This window comes from Poecilia reticulata, linkage group LG21 (assembly GCF_000633615.1).
Source record: "Poecilia reticulata strain Guanapo linkage group LG21, Guppy_female_1.0+MT, whole genome shotgun sequence".
Classification (NCBI taxonomy): domain Eukaryota; kingdom Metazoa; phylum Chordata; class Actinopteri; order Cyprinodontiformes; family Poeciliidae; genus Poecilia; species Poecilia reticulata.
Window position 1 is genome coordinate 21,143,148 of NC_024351.1, and position 24,179 is coordinate 21,167,326.

General features: G+C 40.7%; 2 protein-coding genes across 3 annotated transcripts in view; one reads left to right on the forward strand and one right to left on the reverse strand.

The window, feature by feature from the left end:
• The first annotated feature begins 1,486 nt into the window (after window positions 1-1,486).
• Window positions 1,487-20,812, forward strand: znf395b (zinc finger protein 395b). Of its 2 annotated transcripts, XM_008398156.2 has the most exons (11): window positions 1,487-1,503; window positions 3,555-3,672; window positions 8,852-9,041; window positions 10,721-10,875; window positions 10,959-11,071; window positions 11,977-12,176; window positions 12,295-12,395; window positions 13,732-14,044; window positions 16,950-17,045; window positions 18,007-18,113; window positions 19,917-20,812. In XM_008398156.2, the coding sequence occupies exons 3-11, from the start codon at window positions 8,916-8,918 to the stop codon at window positions 20,050-20,052; spliced, it is 1,347 nt and encodes a 448-aa protein (XP_008396378.1). In that variant the 5' UTR covers window positions 1,487-1,503; window positions 3,555-3,672; window positions 8,852-8,915; the 3' UTR covers window positions 20,053-20,812. The 2 variants fall into 2 exon arrangements, with proteins under 2 accessions (XP_008396378.1, XP_017157831.1); XM_017302342.1 differs by lacking the exon at window positions 1,487-1,503 and having other exon boundaries at window positions 3,373-3,672; window positions 19,941-20,812.
• A 2,367-nt stretch (window positions 20,813-23,179) lies between these two features.
• pnocb (prepronociceptin b) overlaps window positions 23,180-24,179 on the reverse strand; it is a 26,777-nt gene continuing 25,777 nt past the window's right edge. Inside the window, exon 3 of the mRNA XM_008398154.2 lies at window positions 23,180-24,108. Within this exon, the coding sequence (XP_008396376.1) occupies window positions 23,473-24,108 (636 nt within the window). The 3' untranslated portion in view covers window positions 23,180-23,472. The remainder of the gene's footprint in view (window positions 24,109-24,179) is intronic.

Below are 24,179 nucleotides of genomic sequence, written 5' to 3' on the forward strand. Positions count from 1 at the left end.
CAGAGATTATGTTAAAAACATAACATTCAGTCCGTTACGATATCAGGTTTGCAGGCTTGATTTTTATTTTGCTATCATTAATAAGCTCCCTCAACACAGCGGTGGTTGATTAGTTAATTTTAAACTCCTGCTCTGCTCGTTATTTTGATAATGGAACCGAAACGCACAGAATTGCACAACACCTTGCTGAAACAATAATCACTGAGATTATTATTGTTGTTGGGTCATTAATTTGAACACGTTTTGTTGATTTTTTTGTTGTTCTTTCATAAAATTACGAACGTTTTAAGCGAGCCAGAGGAGGACGTGCTGCTCTCAGCCTCCTGGCTGCGTTCAGTTTGTCACCTAATGCCGTGGCTCTGATTCTTTAAACCAATCGCACACATCTAATCATGTAAATTATCTCCAAATTGCAACTTAGCCTACCTGTGCTCCCCTGTGAGGTTAAGTTGACTTGTAAGACGGGATCTAGCTATCCATATATGTTCTGTAGTTAGTATGTGGTGGTACAGCATCTCCAAGCAATAAGTAAGGAAGGTCACCAGTTGGCATTTTCAACAGAGAGTTTGTGGGATTAATTGTACTATGATGTATTAGGGCCATTGCAGATAAAAATGAGTACATTTCTGCCTAAACACTCAGAAAATTTGAGATTAATCTCAGAATTTTTATAGAAAAAAACATGGAATTTCTGAGTTTCAAACGTCAAATACTTTTGATTTGTGATTTTCGGCTTTTGAAGCCACAAAATCTCAAAATGTTTTCTAGAAATGTAACTAACTTTTTGGAGCTCAGAAATTTACGATGGACTGGCAACCAGTCCAGGGTGACCCCACCGCTCACATTTACCCGCTGGACGCTGGTGACCCCACAAGGGACAAGCGTGTAAGATAATGGATGGATGGAGCTCAGAAATTTCCTTGTTTTTTCTAGAAGATTTCTGAGATTAATCTCAACCTTTCTGAATATACCCTCGTATTAATTGTAAAAAAAAAAAAGTTGTGTGGTTTTTTTTTGTGTGTTTTTTGATATGTGGGCAATGCAAACACATTCCCCACATATCAGGAGCAATGCTTTTCAACCCTGGTTTAGAAGACACATTGCCCTGCTTTACCACTTGATTCAGATGACTAGAGTTCAGCAAACACCTCTTAATCAATCATCAATTGAAATCAGGGTAGTTCAAAAAACACCAATATTTATGACATGTGGTTTTCAGAGGTGATGCCATGAAGCTTAAAATGCGTCACTCTCTACTTTATGGTCCAGATATCTCCTTGGACTGAAGGCTTGTTTCTGCAGGAAGGACACGGTGCTGCACCTCCTTCCTTTCCTGACCTGTTTGTGTGTTACATACATCCTAACATACTATTCTCCACCTCTTTTCCCCCCACCCTCTCTTTTTTTCCAGGAAAGACCAGTAGGATAGGAACGGGTGGATCTGGGGCCAATGGAGGCCACAGGCAGCCTGTGATGTGTTTTGATGACAGGAATGCTCATTAGGTATAAAACATTTTTAACAATAAAGGCCTGAAGACCTTTATTGCAACTCATTCTGCTGCTACATCTTTAAAACAAACAAAAAAAACAAACACATTTTGAATCCCTTATTTTGCAAACAAAATGACCAAGCTATGTTTAAGGTGTTGTGTTTTATCCCAACAAGGAGCTAGATATTTTATATCTAAATGTTTTAGTTGCAGAATAGGAGGCAGATGGAGTGAATGCATTTATACACGCATTGGAAACTGTCTCAGGACTACTGCAGAAGCTAATGGTCTTCCTTTTCTCTGCTCTTGGGACTACATCCAATGAGCGAAATGGAAAATGAATGACACTTCTAGATTGGATGCTTTGCAAAAGTCAGCCAACAGCGTGTCAAGTAGCTTTGCAGCTAGGTATTTCAGCTTCCAAAGCTGCATTTTTTTCAAATATCTTAAATATACTCAACAAAAAAAAATCTACGAATAGCGACATTTTTCGTGAATAAGTAAGTTACGTTCAGAAAAATCCACAAATACCAAACCGTGAACAGGGCTAGTCCACATGAAAACTGTTTTACCAACACAATGTTACATAGTCAATGTAACAACTTATTATTTCTATAAAGTTCTTTTTAAACAACAATAGAAAGTTTTGTTCTTCTATCCGACCAAACAACGTTCCAAGCCACAATGTTTTGGGAGATTTTAACCATGATGCCTGATATGTTCACAATAGTCTTCATTTTGCCATTGTGCCTATGCAATGGTGTGTCATTTTTTTCTCTTACCTTTACTGTCATTGTACCCTGTTGCATATACAACCAGCTTCTTGACCTTAAACAAATTGCTAGTTGAATAATAAGGCATATGTCACCATAATGTTGAGTTCTGAAGTGATTTACATTGTGTGTGTAGACGTTTTACCACATAGTTCTTATTAAATAAAAAGACAAGCATTTCATGGGATGTGGATTGAGTTTTAATCCACCTAAACCTGGTAAACAACAGCATAGTAAGGTCTTATTAAATCCTTGTTAACTCTCGCCTCTGTCTTGGTTTCCAATCGCCTCAAGTCCAGCTGAGGCCTAGCGAGCATTCCAGGGTAAAACTAACGTTCAATTCAGAGGAATTGAATCGGGTTTAGGTGTACGATAGGCCTCCGCTGTACTCTCTCAGACTGTATYAGCGCTCAGAGCGTAAAATCCCTGCTGACTGGATGTCTGGTGGAGAGGGTGCAGACAGCCGACACTAATCCGGCCTCTCCAACACAGAAACAAACACGCTGCGTACACACACAGCGGTGTCCTGTGTGATACGCAGGCGATTCGTCGTGTGATGTTGGGGGTTGATATGCAAGAATACAATTATGTCAGCTGTTCGACTTCTCTGTGTGTGCGTGTTTTTTTTTTTTTTAACTGATGGATTGTTTGATGCTGAAAAAAAAAACACTTTGTTCAAATTAATATGGAGGTTCTGATCTTAAACTGGATTAATAGCAGTCAGATTACACAGTCTAGACTAAATCTACAGGAAATATTCATGTGTTGTACGTTTGGCATTTGCATTTTTTTTTATGAGGCATTAGTTAGAGGTCAACTCTAAGTGACCTCGTGGTTGCAGAATACATTCTCAAAAATTGGCCATCTCTTTTAGGGAATCTGTTGCAAACAAGGGAATCAAAATTTTTTTATTTATTTTTTTTATATAAAAACACACCAACAGGGGGGTGGGGGGGAGAGAGAAAAAAAAAATCTATTTTGGTTGTTTATGTTTTTGGATGGGAGCCATGTTAGATGTTTATCTGCCTGAAAACACATGAGCAGAACCAACAAGGAAGATGTGCTTGTGCTGCAGACAGACAGACAGACAGACTGTCAGGAAACAGACAGTGGATGCTGCTGCTGCTGCTGCTGCTCTGGTAACCCCTCACCTACATCATCCTCTTGTGCACAGTGCGCCGTGCCGCGGGCTGATATCTCTGCGCTCTGCCCAGCTGTCACCTCCGGCATTGGTCCACCAAGCAGACACACGTAGGCACGTAACCGACCAACCCCCTTTTTCCTCCGGCAGACTGTAGAGCCGGCGAGCGGGCGGCGGGACAAGCCGAGGCAGTGCGAGGCAAGACAGGCAGCGACGATCCGCTGCTGCAGCAGCTCGGACCGGGACGGTCAGGACCGAGGTCGGAAAAGTAAGAAAATCGAATTTTGTATACGAGGCGGTAGATGTTGCGAGGCTTTCTTGTTGCAAAAAAAAAGAGAGAGAAAAAATAATCTGTTTTCTTTTGCAGAATGGGAGGAGGGAGGGGGTGTTTCTGCTGAGGTCGGTCTGCGTTGCCGGGTGGAGATCAGTGAGCTTGTTGGTGGGGGGGGGGGGGCGGATGACAAACTGACACTTTTTTGTCGTTATTTATTTCTGTAGCTCGTCATAAAACGCAATAAATACTGATAATCGCGCGTTTCATGCATTTAAAAAATACGTATTACTCCATTTCAGCATCTATACTGTTTTAGATGTATTTTTGTCCGCAATAACGTCTGCAGCCTTTGAATATGCACCAACAAATATGATCTATATTGGAATAATCACGGTATTTATTAGACTAAAATTAAAATGTTCGGTGTTTACGGCTATAGCAGAACCCTGTTTAGGTTCCTCTTGCACTATTTTGCGGTTACACCGTTTTGCGGTCGGTTTTAACGTGACTTTGCGTGGAAAAAACTCTAGATATTTTCAGCCGTGTTCCCTCATCTAGCTCCGACCCTCCCGGTGAAACTCGTGTCCGAACACGTTGCTGGAGCGGGGGTGTGTACCCGAGAAAGCGGGGCTCAGCCAATCAGAGGCCGCGTTCCGCCCACACTGTGCCGCTTGTTTACTACTAACGCCGCGCGCTGATTGGCGGAGAGCTGGGGGGGCTAGAAAATAGGGCTTTGTGCTGCGTTTAGGTGCGTGGAAAAGTACAGGACAGTGGGGCATTTCTTGTGCTATGCACCGCTGGGGGTGGATTAAAATGGAGTAAACAACTTCCACATGCACAGCAAAGGGTTTGATAACAGTATTGGACGGGATATAGATAAAAATATTAACGTTTTTCATGTCAATAAGCAATTCTTTTTTGCTGTCTTTTAATATTTGCTGCTCAGCAACGGTTGATACGTTCACAGATTGTTTTTATGTATGGGTGTGTGTGTGTGTGTGCATGCATTTTCTTCTTTAAGTTAAAACCAACATCTCTTCTGTTTTATTATTATTATTATTATTATTATTATTATTATTATTATTATTATTATTATTATTGTTGTTGTTGTTGTTATTAATATTATTTTCTTTGATTAATTTACTTTGTCCCCACGCCACGGCTAGCGTTGCCCGAATTTAACCCAATGTCAAGAATCGCTATACAGTGGACCTCTTTATTCACTAGTTAGTAACCACAGCAACCCATAGCTAAAATGAGCAAATACTTGATACCCCCTCTGAAATGCTTATAACTGCTTATTTTAAAAGTTTAAACACCATACATACCTTAATATGGATGGACGAATATATACAGCGGAAACCGTAAGCATTACGCAAAAGCTAACATGCACACTTTTCCTTATCTCTGCTTTTGCGGGCTCAGCCAATCAACACCAAGGAAAATAAATTGCGCTCAAAGATTGGCTGCTTTGGAAGGGGCTGCCAATAGCATGTCAAGTAACATTGCAATTACTTTTTCAGTTTCCCAAGTTACTGTTTTTTTTGTGTCATTCATGTAATAACTGACTATCCTAACGGCAATTAGCAATACAAACCAATAACAATGTAATTCTAAGTATTTCATTCATTCAAACTGAAAGGAAGGTGTTTTCTAGGATTTCTATGATGATTGAGTTCATAAGAATAAAAGGGTCTAAAGAGCAAGTGCACAATCTGTTATAAGAAAATCTGCAGCTTGGTAAGTTGAAATACATAGGCGCAATGCCACATGACAAGTTACTGGGAAAGGAGCCAAATCCAGCTTCCTTGGCACTGACTGGCATTTAAATGTATATTTGGTGTTTGAACCATTAAAATAGGTAATTAGAAGCAGTTTTAGAGGGCGTCTCAAGTATTTCAAACACTCTCATTTGAGACGCCAGTATTTGCATAGGCCCAACCCATGCAAAACCTGGGGGAAAACTGTACATCCGTTAGCCACCCCAGGTGTCCTAAGTTAATGGTTTCCAGTTGATTTTCCACACTTGGACACACAGTAAGAGAACCCACTTTTTGCAACATTAAAAAAATTATTTAAATGCCCAACATCTGAGTCTCTGCTGGTGTGTCTTTTCAGGAATTGCTTGTTGATTTTGGCAGCTGTGAAGTGCCTGAGCACTTGCAAACACGCTCCATCTTTGCAGAGGGACCATTTCGTTAAGCTTTTCAGCTTTAGTTTTGTTCCTGAGCTGTCCCTGCTGCAACTGAACGCAGCACTGCCCTTTTCACCTTTTTAAGGCGGCAGGCCAAAGTACATGCAGCCAAACTTTAGATTACGTCTGCTCAGAGTTTGTATCACTCTCATGTTTTTGCAGGGAAGGAGGCAAGCAAACAGCTATAAGATAGGAACTAAATCCATTCTTTCAAGAGTGTTTCATCATTTCGGACCTCCTGTGGTGCTGCTGCTCTTCACCACCAGGCTCACAGATGCAGGATGAATATTTGATTCATTTAGAATATTTTGGCTCTAACAGAAATTAACCATTGACCTTCATTTTTTTCTGTTGGCATTGTGCAGAATGTTGCCTTTTAAAGATATTTGTACAAGCTTGATCTTTTTCTAAATTTGTCACATTACAACTGGGGATGCACCAATCCACTTTTCACTTTCGATATCTATACCGATATCCGATGTTTAGTATCGACCGATATGGATCCAATACAGAAAAACAGAGTTGAATTGACTTGAAATGTTTCTGTTTTTTAAACACAGACATAAATGTACTGAATTACAAATTTACCAGTTAACTCTGTCTGCACCAGTACAACACACCCAAATACATCAATAGCTTCACAAGCTTAGTCACACATGTAAAAACAACACAACTTTAATTTGTTCAGTCAATTAGGAGTATAACAACCAATAAATAAAACAATAGGTTGACTACCTTGGTCAAACATGTAAAAATAAATTGCAAGAAAATTTCTTTCAAATGCTTCAGAAAGTGCAGTTAGTCATTCTGAGTATAATGTAAAATAAATACATATAGCCGGATGTTGTTCAAAGCACAAAGCATAAAAAACAGACTGAGTAGATGGGCCCTTAAGGGTCGAACATGTTACCGTTATCCGATCTAGAATTTTTTTCAATTTGGACCATAGTAGATAAACACGGTTAGTGTTTGATTTGTCATTTTTTTAACATATCGGTATCGGTCCAACAGATAAAACTAGAGTTTTTTTTCCATCTTTTTGCCATTTGTTTCTGGAATGGTAACCAAGGAGGTTGGCTATGTGACATTGATAGTGATGCAGAAAAGGATTGTGGAAAGTTTAACTGAAGAAAATAATCACTTGGTGAAGTCACTGATGTGGTCGTTGTTATTTTTTTTTCAAGACGTTGAAAGGGTGATGAAATATATTTACACTATATAAAATATTGGCAAATATCGGTAATAGGCCATAGCAGAAGTATTAACATAATAGTGTCGTCCACATTTTTATATTGTTGCATCTATCAATATTTTGTAACCTAACCAATGTTAGTGCCAATATATTGCGCATTCCATAGAAATAATATCACCTGAAAATGGATGATAGTATTGCAAACCATGGCCACACAATATTAGAAAAACTGAGAATTATGACATTATTGAATGCTGAAATAAATACATTGCTTCCTACTCACCTACATTTTCCAGACTGACCCTCTGACCACATTTTTGTCCTTGAATTTCAGCATCTTGGTTAGTTGGATCTATTTTAAGGAGGAGGCATAAACTATCATTGTTCCTCAACAAACACGGAACTGGATCACGTTGTACTTTCACATCATGCAAGTCGATCTGCTGACAACAAGCTACGTGTGTTTTCAGAGCATGTTGTCTACAACTTGCAGCATCCGTCTGAGCAACATTCGTAAAGACGGGTGGGGGATTTCCCCTCTGTCTCTGGCTTTATGTTCACTGCTTTAATATCACAGCTTTCAGTGTGTCATTACCTGAAACAGATTCCATTGGTTAAATCTCAGAACAAAGCTTTATCATCATATCACTATGCAGTCCTGCATTAACATGTACAGTTCTTTGTGGTTACATGTTTATGTCTACTGTCTGAAGTGGATCAGGTGTGTGATCCACACACCTGATACTCTAAGTATCAGGCGTGTGATACTCTAAGTTTTGATATCGATCCAAAACCAAGTAAATACAGGATGCGTATCGCCGATACTGATACTGATACTTTTATTTAAGTCAAATATATCATCAGACTTCTGACCTTTGGGTGTTTTAGTGGTAGGACTGAATTTGGACAAAGTTTATAGCTGTTTACAAAATACTTAAATAACATTAATATAATTAGTGTGCACTAAAAAACATTATTTAATCATAAATTTTATTGCTCTCGATTATAATTTGAGAGCAAGTCAAAACTAAATCTTTTTTGAAGTTGAGTTGAAATACTCCAGTACAAAAATAAAACATAATTTCAAGAATCTAAAGTATCAGTATTACCACACAGGTATCGATGCGACACACTGGTACTTGGTATCGCTATTACCGATATTTTTGGATCAACCTGCCCACTTCCAGTGCGTAATATTGGTGGGTTGACGTCAACCTCCCCAACCAATCAGTCGATCACAAAACGAAAGGATGCTCCAAAACAAAAACAAAAGAAAGACCATCCAACTGTCCGTATATGTTTGTAGCAAGAAGGGTATGACCGCATGGAACCTGAAATATAATAGCCCCCCAAATCATTTACGCAACCAGTGTTTTGCTGTCGAAAATGAATGCACACACCTAAATCCTGGCCACTGTAGTGAGTCAGTGTATTACGTAACTCTACTGCAATCATACCAAGACGCGGCCGTCCACCTTAACAGTCATGCTGGGGAAGCAGAGCCTTAATCAGAGAAGCAGCCAGGAGGCCCCCGTCACCACAAATCAGACCTTTATGGACGAGCAGCAAGAAGGAGGAGAGAAGTCTGAGGGTGAAAAGAAGCTGAAAGTGTCATACTCTGTCTCATTTTAAGTTCACTGCAACTTATGGAGGGCTTTCCAAAAAAAAAACTGTGTGCTGAAAGAGTAACATTGTACTGAACTTTCTGCGAATAGCTGAAATCCAATTCAAGGCTTTGCATGACTGAGAAAGTGATCTAATGCCTCATTTGCCCAAATCTGTTGCAGGTGTCTTGTCTGAAGCCAAGTGTGACGTTGTGCTGAGTCCCCCCTCACCGTGTGCAGCAGCACCATGGCAGCTATGGGACCAGAGAGCGGTGGTGGGACGGGGCCAGGCGGGACGGCGGCCTGCCGGGTGGGACAGCAGGACGGTGCGGCGGCAGCGCACAGCGGCAGGGAGCTCAACCAGCAGACTCCGGTGAGAGGCTGGAGCTGTAGCCAAATCATTCTTCTAATAAAATGTTTCCACTTAGAAGGTGTTTTTTTTATCTTCTCATCTGAATTGTACAAGTAGAGAAAGAGTTTCAAAGTTAAGTCTTTTCCAGAGGAAAACAAAGCGTTCCTGCAGACAGGATCCGTGTTTTCCGTCCTCAGTTCATCGTAACACACCGCGGTGGCTCTGAGTCTGGCAGCCGCTTCCTTCTCCTGCCGTTTTTCCCCGGCAGATTTTGCCATCTACAGATGGACAGGAAGTATTCTCTTAACAGTGTTGTTCACAGCGCGGCAGCCAGGCTTAGTTGCAGAGGATCAAATTGTGATTTTCTCCAGGTTTAAACACCATGTGTGTCCAGTGATTCATCCTGATCCAGTAAAACCAGGAGGATGCAGCACATCACCCCGGCTTCAAAGATCTTCAACTGGCTCCCTGGAGCTCAGAGAATAGACGAGGGCTGAAACGATTAATCAGACTGAATGTGATTAATCTATTGTTGAAATAATCGTCAACTAATTTAGTAATAGATTAATCATTAACTGGAGTACACTGACTTCAAAATAATTACGCCAGAATTGTTCAAAAACATATATAGATTTTGCATTTAAGATCATAAAAAACCTACATCTGTAAATATATTCTACCTATAATTCATCAAGATTCATAGTTTTAGTTTCACCCAATACAAATTCATCCATCCATCCATCCATCCATCCATTTTCTTTACATCCTTGTCCCTTAGTGGGGTCGGGAGGGGTGCTGGTGCCTATCTCCAGCTAACGTTCCGGGCAAGAGGCGGGGTCAATACAAATTCAGTAAAATAAAAAAAATAAAATCTAATGTAGACTTTAAAATACTTCTGTTAATTTTTAAATCACTGAACAGCGGAGCAACAAAATACATTAAAGATCTGTGGTTGTCGTATCAACCATCCAGACCTCTCAGGTCTTCTGGTTCTGGTTCCATCACCAGAGCCAGAACCAAACATAAAGAAGCAGCATTCAGCTTATATACTATACTAATCTGGAACAAAACTGCTCATATCTTCTATGTGTTGTCAATTCCTTTAGGTCAAGCTTTAAAACCCACCTGTTTGATTCATAAGAACTGGAAAATTAGCTGCATTTCCATTACCAATGTGCGCAAAACTGTCAATATTCTGCTAATGTAAAAAAAACAACAAAAAAAACACAATTTTGCAATTTTGACGTTTTAAAATTAAATCTTATGCAAATAAGTTTGTTTATCACGCGATAAGCCGAGAGAAAACATGCCGTGCCGTGATACTCCAACCACTTCCTGTGGTCTTCTTCTTAATAGTTTCCACCAGTGGTAACATCCTGTTGTTGATTAAAAAAAAAAAGTGTTTCCATTGGAGTTTTGTGAAATAAACCAACTGCCGTGTTTCCATTAAGCTAATTTATTTTTGACATGTCAAATTTAGAAATTTTACAAAAATTCATTTATATTTAATGTATATCTGCTTGATGATTGGATGATTGCATTTGAAAAAATTTAATGTTTACTTCTTGTTTTATAATTAGTGACTGTTTGATATTTTTTATGGTATAAAATCGCTTTGTCCTGCCTTGTTGCTGAAATGTGCCACACAAATAAACTTCACATGTTTTAACACTGTCACCTCATCCCTCTGCCACCTGAAGCTGCACACCCCGGCCGCCGTCCAGGCTGAGAAGGCGTTCGGCCATCATCACAGGACCAAGACGTCAGGCTGGGGTAACTTTGCCGCTCCGTTGCAGAACGTGGGCACCGCCACGCCCCTCAGCAGCATGCCGCCCAGAGGAGACACTCCGTACAGGTGAGGGAGCGACACCCGGTGCTGGTATAGTAGGTCGCCATGACAACGAATGCTTAAAGACATCTCTGCGTGTTGCTCTTCAGCTTCCGGAGCCCGGAGTCTGTGGAGATGGACGAGATAATGGCCGCCATGGTTCTGACCAGCTTGTCCTGTAGCCCGGTGGTGCAGATCCCTCCACAGACGGATCCGGGTCCAGGTCAGACTGCATTCTGTGGTATTAAATACTGATTCTATTGGAGCTAACGCTTTGTAGATCTGTCAGGAACATTATCTGTAAAGTGTATCTCTACTGGGACAGTTGTTAAATATCAGCAATTGCCAGTATTTCCTAGCATTTATACATTGTTATTTAGTGCTCAATCAAATGCCAAGGCAGCTGATTGTTCCAGAGAAGTCTTATATAAAAGAGTCCCTCCACGATGTTGCCATGGTTTTGTTTTTGTGGCCTAAAATGACTGATTTTGTGGCAGCTTTTTCAAAAAGTTGTGGTCAAAGTTGCACTTTTTTTAAAGCTTTATTTTTGCCATGACATGGTCTTACAAAAAAAAAGTTAGAAGTGCTGTATATAACCTTCCCTAAACAGACACAATCTTAATATAGTTAATATCAGGGATCTTAAAGAGACTATAAATAAGATCTAATTATTTTATTGTGTCATTTATCATATAAAGCACTGAGCATTATTGCCAGTTTGTTCTTCATCCCTAAAGTTGTTTATTTAGTGATTATTTTACTTGCGCTATGTCCTTGTATGCAATGGCTGTGCCAGAGCCAAGGCCACATATTTGATATAAACTCACCTGCCTGAGTAAAATAAATATTAATCTTAAGATAACGAGGAGTGGACCACCGGGGAATAAATATGCTATAGAGAGATTGGACGTCTTTACAAAAGACCCAAATCTCAACCAGTTCGTCACGCCAATTGTTCTCTGTTGGGTGAAGCAGCACAGCGCGCGGCTGACTGCAAAACTGCTGTTTTTACCTCTTCAAAAAAACCTCAGGAAGTTAGTTTTGACTTTGTGGAGGGGGCAGCATCGAGAGGTAATGATGTTGGAACGCCTTCCCGAAAACTAAAAACATCATCGTCTCCGACTCCAGCTGGCTCGTCCTCGTCCGTCGACATGGAGAGCGGCGGCGGCGAGCTCTCCGACAGCGGCAGCAGCGGCTACTGGAGCTGGGACCACGGCAACGGGAGCCCCGCCCCGTCGCCGTCCGTCACCGAGGTGGACAGCAGCCCAGACGAAGGCCTGCACATGGAGCTGGAGCAGGGCGAGGAGCTCACTGCCAAAAAGCCAAAGGTGAGCCGTCTGGGCGGGAACCTCTGGAGGAAAGGCGCATTAGCCGACGGACGGATTCAGCAGAGCCCTCTACGCTGCCCCGCGCTTCACCTCTGCTTCCTGTTCTTTCTCCCCGCAGAGCTCCCTGCGAAGTGTGTATAAGTGTCTGTGGCCCAGTTGTGGCAAAGTGCTGACGTCTTCTGTTGGAATAAAGAGACACATCCGTGTGATGCACCTGGGGTGAGCTGACATCATCGGTGCTTTACCCACAAGAACACTCAGTTTCACTCCATCAGTTTATTCATAGTGTTTGCTCCATGACTAAAAATAAAAGATAAAAGAAGAAAATAAGTTTAAACACACACACACATACACACGCACGCACGCACGCACACACACCCACCCACACACACACACACACACACACACACACACACACACACACACACACACACACACACACACACACACACACACACACACACACACACACACCTATGGATAGAGTGTAGAGGCCTGGGCATAGAGGGAACATAGAATATAGAACAGGAGACGCATCTGTTTTATAGTGTCTTTAAAACTAACCACACACTGCTGATGGAGTAAAAGTTTATTGTTGCCTCTCTCATGTCCCTCTTCTCTTCTCTTCTCTTCTCTTCTCTTCTCTTCTCTTCTCTTCTCTTCTCTTCTCTTCTCCATGTGAGTTACTTGCGTATTTCTTTATGCCTCATTTTTAAAAATCATTTACCACATTTTAAATATGTCACTTCTCATAGAGATGGACTGAGAGTCTGCTGAATGCAATCAGACCATTTAATAATAATTTTTTTGTATTTTGTGGCGATCACTCATCAGTAACTTCAAATTTGATTTTTCCTCTGATCAGTAAACGCACCGCATTTAAGCGATAATGGTTGTCTTGTTGATTCCTTCCTAATTCATTCCCTTCTGGTTGCATCTTGTCTATGCTAGCAGTCTTTTGTGCCTAGTGTTTTTCTTAGGCTGATTTTTTTGTTTTGTTTCAAAAGTTACGGCAATTTTATCGTCGATAATTCTTCTAAATATTTAGTCCCCCCAAAAAAGTCTGAAATCTCCATTACCAGATCTACTCTAACACATGGACTATCTATAGTCAAGCACTGAATGCTAGATATTTAGAGTTTACCATTAATATTGCTCAATGAATGAGGTGCAGTCTCAGCTACCTCATACAGCTTTAATGGTGAAATAGGGAAAATGGTTTGTATTTGTGTGTTTGATCCGTCCATTGGTTCGAGTTTGTGGTGATATACGGCAGTCTGATGTTGGGGGGCTTGCGTGCAAACTGTTTGACCACCATCCAGTCTGAGTGGGTGAGAAAACCAGAGAGTTTAGCCTTTAAGGACATTTCCCAGCTTCAAAACAGCATTAAAAAAACAAGAGGGAATAAAAATTTCAGCGTTCTGAAGAGCTCTGTTGGTGAGGAGAAGTGAGAGTTTCTATCTGGGCCACAGTGAGTGGTGCTCTGAGTAACGCTTCTTCTTCTTCCCTCTGTGTGTCCACTACCATGTCCACCCCCACACACACTCACAAGCAGCAGTGGATCAGATCAGTCCCAGAGAGAGGAGGACTTCTACTACACCAAGATCTGCTGTGAGACCATCGAGGCCGGTTCCGGTTCCGGTCCCGGTTCTGCCGCCGGTCCGGCCCAGCAGACTCCGGGCCAGACCTCTGCTGCTCTCCTCAGCTGGGCTTCGTGCGGTTCTCCGCCTGGATCCGAGCTCCAGATCCCTGCGGCTCACAGGCCCAGGTCCAACTCCAGCTCGTTGCCAGGGCCGACCAGACCCAGTCCGCTCAGCCAGTCGGCCCCCAGCAGCTTCTGGCAGATCCACACGGAGCATCTGTATCAGGTGGGTGCAGACGGGGAGCGAGGCAACAATTTGGGATAGACGGGTCTCTGAGTTGGTCTCGGTCAGCAGTGGTTTTGGTCCTGGAACTCTATTATTACTTCATTGCTGTTGAAACATGAGCTGACTTTAACCGAGGTAGGTGCAGTGCAGCGTATTACTGTAAAAATGTAAAAAACACAAAACTCCTTCTATATTTCTCATTGRCCATGTGAGTTTCAGGAGAACCGACATTTTTTCAAGATGGCCGCCATTTTTACACCTTCTAAACGAGTTGTTGACATAAGATGCTACCTATTTTCATGACTTGGACGAACTTTATGACACATCATATGTTTTTGTTTATGGTTATCCAATTCATACAACTTTAAAATGATAATATGTAGCAAAATGAAGATGAAGGAAACGACTGAGAGACAGTCAACTTTATGGTTAGCGTTAGCTTCTCATATTTAACCCTTGTGCGTTCGAGGACTGAGGCAAACGTAGAGGACTGTAGAAAATGATACAAGTTTTACGTGTGTGGGGTCGGTTGGACCCTATTTCTAGACAGAAGGGTTAAAATGTTTAGTGGTTTAGTGTTAGCGGAGCTAAAATTCTTGTTTAGCAAATTACTGCTTAGTGAACCTAACATTTTGGCTAGCTGCGTCCGCCACTTGCAATATCTACTGCCAATATTAGCACAAACATATATTCTCCATTACAACCATGGTGTCCATTTTGAAAAATGTCTACCAGAAAACAAAATCACAAGAAGAAGAAAATATAGTACTATTTCTGTAGTTTGACACATGGTTGGGTGTTTTAGGGTGTTTTCTGCACTGAAGGAGTTTCATGTTACATGCTAGCAGTGCTAATTCAAAGACCCTCCTTACCAGACAACCCCCTACCCCTTTAAGCCAGACAACATCTAACGAACCAATGAGCTACAGTGTTGTTTATGCATCACAAAGCAGCACATTTCACTGCTGACCTGCATTTACCCTGAGCCATGGAGCCTGTAAATGGATGCTTTGTGACAGAAAGAGAGAGAGCGAGAGAGAGAGCAAGCTGCCGGCTGGCTCACTCGCTCTGTCGGCGAGACCAGACTCTTGCCGGCCTGCGAAAGCCATGAAAAAAAAAAAAAAAAAAACAGGTCACTGGTAGCAGCCAGCCTGCTCTGTCTCAAACAGCACCAAAAAGCCGTGCATTTCATCTTTAGTACAAAAATCTTCTTGAATTTACTCCTAATTTCCGCTGTGAGCTGTTGTCGCCGAGACGACTGTAACATGGACTCTCACGGTCTCCCTTCTTACCCAGACTTTCTCACTTTTACTTCCTGGATTAACACAGTTAATACTTTATTGTGCTTTGTTCTGAAGGCTTGTTTCTGTCCTCTGCCAGGTTATTAGAAGAAACGCAGCCGGGGGAAATGGTTAAACGGCACAGGAAATGATCAGTAACACTGTGACAGTTCAGTTGTTTTGTCACAAGAACAGGTTGCAAAAAAAAAGAAGTCTGAGCGTGATTAGCTTTGCTGGTTCATCGTCAAGGTTGTCGGAGTCTGAATCTGTCTAAAAGTTTCCCTCTCTGAACATAACCGTGTGTGTTTGCTCTCCTATGTATCGTCCTGCTTTATAACTGAATAAGCTTCATAAAATGATCCAAGCTGTCCCCTCTGTGTGTGTCTGATGTGAAAAAGAAAAGAAACAATCATTAATTCAAAGCGTTGGGTGTAGTTAATGATCTGCAGCCCTGCTCTTCCTGTTCCTGTTTGTGCTGTAAAGCCAGCCGATGTGAAGCTGTCGTCCTGCTTTCGGTCCAGTGTACACAACAGTCAGAGAGACACTAAAATTGTTTAGAGTCAATTTGTTACTCGCTTTAAGTGGAATGTAGAAGTTAGTCCTTGTTTCAAAGCAGAAGATTTCAGAACAGACCTTATGGCTCCGTGTTTCTACACGTTTTCAAAGAAGTAAAGTGCAGAATGTTAAGAAATGCTTTATGCTGCATTCCCACAGGATAATGCTACCACTGCTGTGTGTCAGAGTAAAAGTAAAAGTGATAAAAGCTGAGTTAGAGATTAGGGATTAATATGTTTGAAACAAATAAAAGCAGACTGGTTTGTTTGAAGCACCGTTTATGCTTCTTCTTTTCTTTTTTTTTTTACTTTACTGTGTTATTGTAGAGTTATTGGAAGTTACAGTTCCTTCAAGATCCTTCAAAGAGTTGTTGTGAACGGCGACGCTGTGTGCAGGACATATCAAGAAGAAAAAAAAGTATCTCCAGTAGCAGTCAGTTTTGCAACAAATCTCAAGAGGCCTCTGACTGAAGACTGTTATTGTACGACAGTTTCGTGACTGATGTTAATTAGCTGCTTCCAGGTGTAAAAAAACGACACTTTGTTGCCACCGTTACACGTCACAACTGTGCAAAAGCAAAGGAGTGAGAGCAAAAATGATCCTAGCGATGCAGCATCGAGGACCAGAGGGAATGATTGTCCAAACGTGTAACACTTCGACAAAACATAACAAACAAAAGTATAGAGAAGGACAAATCAGAGCTAACGTAACAGAGTCACACCATGAGTGACGTAATGCTACAACCTAGCATGAAGGTCATTACTGCCACCTGCTTCTGTAAACAGTTCACTTCAGGAGCTGTTTTTTTTTTCTTTCCGAAAACTGTTAAAATAACACTGAAGTTGGTCTTTGGTTATGGAAACTAATACGATGTAAACTCATATAAAAGGAAGGATTTATAGTATAGTTTATAGTGGAAATCTGAGGGGAAGCATATGAATGAGTGGAACTTGTTTATCAAAGTCTCGCTTTGATTGAAGCTGATAACATCCATCAGTATCTTAGAATCTGACTCCATTTACAACCTGAAAGTGAACCTGCTGAGTTAAAGTTCTCTTCTCTTTCTCCAGGCCTGCAGCCCTGTTCAGGTATCTATTGCCCCCAAAAGCCCGGGCAGCCAGGGCTGGACCCCTTCTGGCTCAGTACCCGGCCACAGCAACGCTCCGGTGAGTCTTTAGTCTGAGCCTGGATGTGCTTTAATGCAAAAATAGGCCCTGCTAAAGCTAATCATCTACTGATATCAAACTAGATATCAGCTGATATCTAGTTTGATATCTACTGATATCAAACTAGATACAATTATACAATTGTATAATTGTATAATTATACAACTATAATTATAGTTGTATAATTGTATAATTATACAACTATAATTATAGTTGTATAATTGTACAATTATACAACTATAATTATACAACTATAACTATAGTTGTATAATTATAGTATTAGTAGTGGCTGCTACTACACTACTAATATGTGTAGAAACATCTGCTACTAATGTTTTAGCAGCTAATAAGCTAATGTCTTATTAAGTAAGACGCTAGCAAATAAGACTTTCAGCTCATGCATTATCTACTAAGATAATGCATGAGCATGAGCTACTAAGACATAACTACTAAGTTAATGTCTTAGTAGCTAAGACATTAACTACTAAGAAATTAGCTTAATAGCCAAACATCTATTAAGATCAAAGTGGGGCCCTAGTTGCATAATCGTTGTATTTGTAGTGTCTGCTGCACTACTAATAGGGTGTAGAAACATCTGCCACACATTAGCTACAAATATCTTAGTAGCTGTTAGCTGTTAATGTCTTATCAAACAAATAAGACATTAGTAGCTGTTAGTAGATAAGCTTGCTTAATAGCTAACATCTTAGGTAATATTTTCAAGCTAGTTAGCTACTGAGCTAATTATTGTATTAGTCGTGTTTGCTATTACACTACTAACAGTATGTATAGAAACATCTACTACATGTTAGCTAGTAAAGTCTTAGTAGCTACTAAGCTCAATGTCTTTGTAGCTAATATCTACTAAGCTACTAAGATCAAACTGGAGAACTCCATAGTTGTATAGTTATTGTATTAGCAGTGTCTGCTGTTGTTCTTAGCATCTGCTTCTCCTCCTCAGATGGTGAAACCTCGCTGCCGCTCAGTCAGCGTCGGGGAACAGTGGCTGCAGCAGAACAGGCTGCAGCCAATGAGTGTGTCTCCATCCCGCAACCACTGCTCCTTCAGGTAATACAGCCTCCACCAGAGAGGCTGCAGTAGCTGAAACACACTGCCTACATGCAAATGTTGGAGTTACAATTGAAAGTCGGGGGTAAAATGGCAAGTAAAGGTTCTAAAGTGTTAGCGGCGTGGTGGCCAAGGCAGCTGGGAGGAGTAGAAAATCTCTCTGGTTTGGATTGTCTTTATTAATTTACATTTGCATCGTTGAACTAAAGTCATATTTTGTAGGGAGGGTGTAAAAGATCAAAACGGTCTGATTATACAAATGTATAAGACAGGATAAGGGTTCAAAAAACTTAAAGACAGTCATCAACGGGGGAAGACATGAAGCAGTAAAAGTAAAAAATATATGAATAAAATAAAATATAAAAATAAAAAAGTTTTGAACCCATTAAGGAGTCCTGAGGAACACCAAAACACTCTGAGTTTCCTTATCCCACACTGTTTTAGTTTAAGTAATTTATTTGCTGTCGTTAAAAGTCTCAGGCTTTTTTATTTAAGTCTAGGACCACCGTAATTCCAAATGCTTAATTATCTATTGATTATCTAGGAATTTGTTTTATCTTTCAATATGTAATTATTCTAAATTTTGTGATGCTCTACAACAGGGGTCCCCAAACTTTTTCCTGTGAGGGCCACATAACTTTTCCCTTCTCTGGTGGGGGCCGGAGTCAGTTTGTAACAGAAAAAGTGTGAAGATTGCAGGAATGTCTAAATGTAAAAATGTATTGTTTTCCAGAAAGCACAATCAAATAACATTCTCTGGGTTCTTCACAGAAAAAATCCAGGAAATAACACTATTTATTAAATAAATACAGTTTTTTCCGGACTATAAGCTGCAGATATCTCTGCCACTCCAGGTTTTCCACAGTAATGCAGCAGCAGCAGAGGGGGGCGGAAACCCAACATTTGAGTCATAACATGTCAATTGAAAATCACATTTATTACGGTTGAAAAAGAAAAGTTGCCAAGTTTAGATTTAACTGAACTGATTACAGTAGTTTCCGAACGGTAACTGTAACAGTAAAAGTGTTGATCCTTTGTGTACTAGCATGTGCTAAATAAAAATGGGTGCTTCCTCCTTCTTCTTCTTCTTTAGATTTCATCCATTATTGTTGCACTACTGCCATCTATTGGATCCTAATATCTATACCTCAAATTCTCATAATGATCCCAGTATTTAAAAAAAAAAAGATATTTTTCCCCTCAATGCTATTTAACTGATGAACAACATTCTCAAATTTCAATTCCCTATTAAAACCTAATTCCGTTTTAATGGGCGCTTTCTTCTTTTATTTCCAATTTTGACTTCCTGTGATTCACTACCTGCTAAAGAGCCCCCTGGTGGTTGAAGAAAAATCCACATATTAGCCTCATGGTTCAAAGCTTAGGAAAAAAGTAGTGGCTTATAGTCTGGAACATACAGTATATGAAAAAAAATCTAAATGTTCTCTGGTATTGTTCAGGGGGCCGGACCAAATGTCGAGGCGGGCCGAATCCCGCCCGTGGGCCGTAGTTTGGGGCCCACTGCTCTACAAGATAACAACAGCTACGTCTTAAAATGTTAAAAACAATAAGTAGATAACAACGACTTTGTTCTCGTAGGTTACAACGCTCTCCCCTTCCAGACACACAAATGGCAACAAGATAAAAATAAACATCAGCTGTTAAGATTGGCCCGTTTTTAGTCATCAGACCGACATCAATGTTAAAAAGAATGACTAAAACTGGTCGATACCAATGTTAATGCTGATATATCGCGATTTAATAATTTAACATGCTAATATTTGAACCGTCTGTACATAACAGTGATCGGTTCGTGTCTCGCTCCAGGAAGGGCCGTGGGGAGGCCAAGAAGTGCCGCAAGGTGTACGGCGTGGAGCGCAAGGACCAGTGGTGCACCGCCTGCCGCTGGAAAAAGGCCTGCCAGCGCTTCCCCGACTAGAGTGGACGGACGGACGTGTGCGAACAGAGACTTTTATCGAAAAGAGAATACAAGAATATAAATCAAGAAAAACAAAATTCTTTGTGTTTTCTTCTCTTATTTTTTTCTTGTTTCGTTTCTTTCCTAAAAGGAATGAAGATGGACTCTTTGTGTATCTTTGTATCTCGATCCTGAAAACTGAAGTTTGCGATGGTGCTGTTGACTGACTTTGACCATGTGATGTGCTAAGTCCTCTCTTCCGTTTTTTTTTTTGTTTTTGTTTTTTTTTTTATCCAAAGCTCATATTGCCGCCCCCCGTAGCTCCACTGTATCCTCAAACCGCTACCTGGCTGTCTCCTTTCTTCCAGTCTTTCTCTTCCAGTTGTTACACAGTGGTTATAATGTACATTATATTGTGTGCTCTGATGTTCCGTACGAACATTTTATACCTTTTTTTTTTATATATATATATATATATATATTATCGTCTCATCTAGCCTGTGTAATGGGCTGACTGATGTTTTTTTTTTTTTTATGTTTTTTGGCACTTTGTTGGAATATTAACTCACAAGAATAAGCTACATTTGGTTCGACTCAACCAAGTTCCTTCCATGAGGCTGAATTCCTTCCTGCCCAGGCGTCAGCACACGCACCCAGTGTTAATGGTTTTATCAGTTGAAGGTATGTTTGGAATCGTCACGGCAGCGGGAATTTGAGGAATGAGTTTGTACTAGAGGAAATATATTGTCAAACACAATAAAAAAAGCACTGAGAATTCCAATGGGGCTTCGTTTCCTTCTGCAAACGACGCACGAGAGGGCGACGCCGTTTGGTTGGTTTATTTCCAGATTGTTTGTGAAGACAGAAAAATAGTTAAATGTTAAATGTGTGGTCTGAAATGATCACTGTTCTCCAAAAAAGAAAAAAAAAACACTTTTTAAGCTTCCTACATGTAAACACTGTGTATCATCACCCACACAGCCATTAGCATGAATCACTGGATCTTTTAATCAAACGCTAGTAAACACTTCAACACAATTAAGATGCACAGTAATGGATTTGACCTGCTCATAATGGCAAAACAAATACAATTTTTATTTATTTATCTTTTTGATTAAGCAGAAACATTGTTTTGTGTGTCATAGTAACTGAACAGCACAGTTCTCCACTCAGGTGGTACATTAATAGATTTTGTTTTATTTTTTTTAGGATATTTGCATAAATGCTCTAATACCATTAAGTAGACAATATGTGCAGATAATTCTCTTGGAATCTTCGAGAATAAATCCATGCTGGCTATGTCTGGAGGCTGAAGATAGTTCAATGATAAATGTCACAATGGTTGTTTTTTTTTTGTTTTGTTTCTTTAAACAGAAGTTGAAGGTCATACACGTGGGAATTGGCAGTTTCAAAGTAACTAAAATTATTAGGGACATTATAAAACTAGTGTGGATTCCAAGTTCTGTAAGTTTATTCAGTGGAGAACGTTTTTATTTCTTTACTTATTTCGGTCATTTTTAACCTTCGGACACCAGAGGGCAGTAATGCTCCACAGGGAAATCTGCTTTTCACTTCGTCTCAATCAACTCATAATGTTCGGAACTCGCAAGGAAAACTTCCACATAATGGGCAAAATCTGAACAAGTATTTTATCTATTTATTTATTTTTCCTTTATGGACTTTTTCCCGTCGTTATTCCGTGGATTGTGCAGAATTCTGTCGAGTTTACAAAGTGCAGAAAAACCAATTTTATCTCCATTGTGTTTAATTAATGAAATTTCTTTAAGCAGAAAATTGGACTCTCCTAGCAGTAATTAAGAGTTTGTGCTTCAGCGCTCCTGAGGTCCAACCTTATTTACAAGTWATTGAACTATCTCAGAAACACGGCGCTGGTCCATTTCCAATTTAATTACTTAAATCTGCGCTGACATTCGTGAAACTTAGAATTTATAGTTAGGTTGAAGGTGGGGATTAGTTTAGAGTCTGAAAATGCGTTTTTTTTTGTGTCCAAGTGCCTGTGTTGCTCTAGTTACATTGATGAGTCAATTTCCATCCACATTACCAGTTTTCCTTTTAAAGAGAGGCAGYGTGAAAGTATTCATTCCCCTTGAGCTTTTCCACATAGTGTCACGAAAACCAGAATATATTCTATCAAGATTTTATATCATCTTTATGATGCTCCGTGAGACTTTCACCGAATAACTCGATTAATACTGAGGCGTAATGATTCACCACAAATGAAGAATGGTACGAATGTCGTCAACAATATAGACCAAATTTTATTTGTCTATTTTAATTAACAAAATTTGTTGTTTTTTTGTAACTGTTTTTTTTTTTTTTTTCGAAAGTTTTCAACCAAAAATAAATAAATCCAAAAACTTTTGGGAAAACAATTTTTACAAATTTTTTGAAAAAAAAATTTTCCCCCAAAATTTTTTAAAGTTGACTATTTTCTTTTAGATGATTGTCTACTTTTGTTTGGGCAACAAAATAGACCACAAATTTGTTGGTGTATGTTCAAAATAAAATTGACAATTTTAGAGGACTTTTTTTTTCCTGAAAATTTGGAAATTGTCTATTACTCTTTTAATACGGCAGCAGTCTGAAACCCCGTTTATATTTTGGATCTTCAATGAAATACAAATGTCATTAAACATTTTTACTTTAAAAAAAATCACACTTTTTCCCCCCCCCATTTTTAATATAATGCCTTTTGTGGCCTGCTAGTGGTTAACATTGGCCAATTCTTTACCCATTTTAACTATGTCAATTTGACCAATTGGCTAAGGTCAATTATTTTTTTTTAATTCCAAAAATATTTGGGAAATTTTATTTTGGAAAAATTTGCCTCCCTGGCCTGAGTCAAAAAACTTGGAGACCATTGCACTYGGTTTTATTAAGGGTTATCTGAGTGAAGGGGGGTGAATAGAAATGCATGTCACACCTTTTAGGTTTTTATTTATAAAAATTTTTCAAATCCATAATTTCATCTTTCTCTGCCGTCGTTTTCCTTCTATTTCACGACTACAAACTGCYTCGTGTTGGTCTAACACACAGAATCTCCATGAAATACACAGAAATTGRAGGTATTGTAAGGAAATGTGAGGAACAGTGTAAGAAAGTGTTTTTATGGAGCTTTCTCAGTGGAAAAACTTCACAAGCAGCCAGTTTTCCAGTGTCACTTGGCCCCTTTTTATTGTATTGACACACAAAAATATATTCAATTGCACTTCTCTAATTCTTTTATTTCACAGAATGGCATGTAAATGTGAGTTTAATAGGAGGGACATCAAAACATTCTCTGTTACTTAGGGACACGAAGAGAGGCGCGGAAGAGATGAGAGTCTGTTGTTCTGATCACGTCGACAGTTCAAATCCGAGGAGCCGCTGAGAACTAAAAGGTGGGATGAGCTGAGGTAACCCAAGGGGGGCGGAGAGGCTTCACAGTTTGCTTTGCCTCCAGCGCCGGTTCGTGGGGAGGCCGCCGGTACCGGGCCGGCCGCTGCGGCTGCTGCTCCTGTACCGCAGCTGCTGGTTCACGTTCATCCACTTCGGACTGTTCCATTGGCGGGCGGATTTGCGGACGCCGATGAAGCCCCCGTAGCGCTTCTGCAGGCCCCTGACAGGGGAGCCGATCAGCTTCCTGTACCCGTGGCGCCCCCTCTGGAAGCCGCCGAAGCGCTTGGACAAGGTGACGCCCTGGGAGCTGGCGTCACCTTCCAGCTGGTCGTCGCTCTCGGAGCCCCGCTCCTCCCTCTGCTGGGTCTCCTCCTCGGTCAGACTGACATCCAGGCCCCGCAGGCTCCCGCCCTCCTCCGAGGAGCCCAGCAGGGAGGAGTCATACTGGACGCTGCGCTCGTCCCACGGCGTCTCGTCCTGGTCCTGCTCTGGGAGATGCTGAGCTGCTGCCGACTCAGCGTTCAGGTCGAGACGGGTCAGGTCCTGCTCCTCCCCGGCTCTTTTGAACAGAGCGCCCCCTTCGGCTAGTGTGGGCTGGTGCGACAGCTTTACGGCGCGTCTGCACACTTCCCATGTTAGCGAAGTGGAGACGTGACCCTCACACTCCAACAGACACACCTGCAGAGGGAACAGGAAGTGGGATTTAGTCCAACGGAGAGATTAAAGCGGCAGCATGTAACTTTTATAAA

Coding starts and splice junctions, on each gene's coding strand:
- znf395b (XM_008398156.2), top strand. CDS start 8,916: ATGGCAGCTATGGGACCAGAGAGCGGTGGTGGGACGGGGCCAGGCGGG. Junction 9,042..10,720: donor AGCTCAACCAGCAGACTCCG/GTGAGAGGCTGG, acceptor TGCCACCTGAAG/CTGCACACCCCGGCCGCCGT. Junction 18,114..19,916: donor CGCAACCACTGCTCCTTCAG/GTAATACAGCCT, acceptor TGTACATAACAG/TGATCGGTTCGTGTCTCGCT.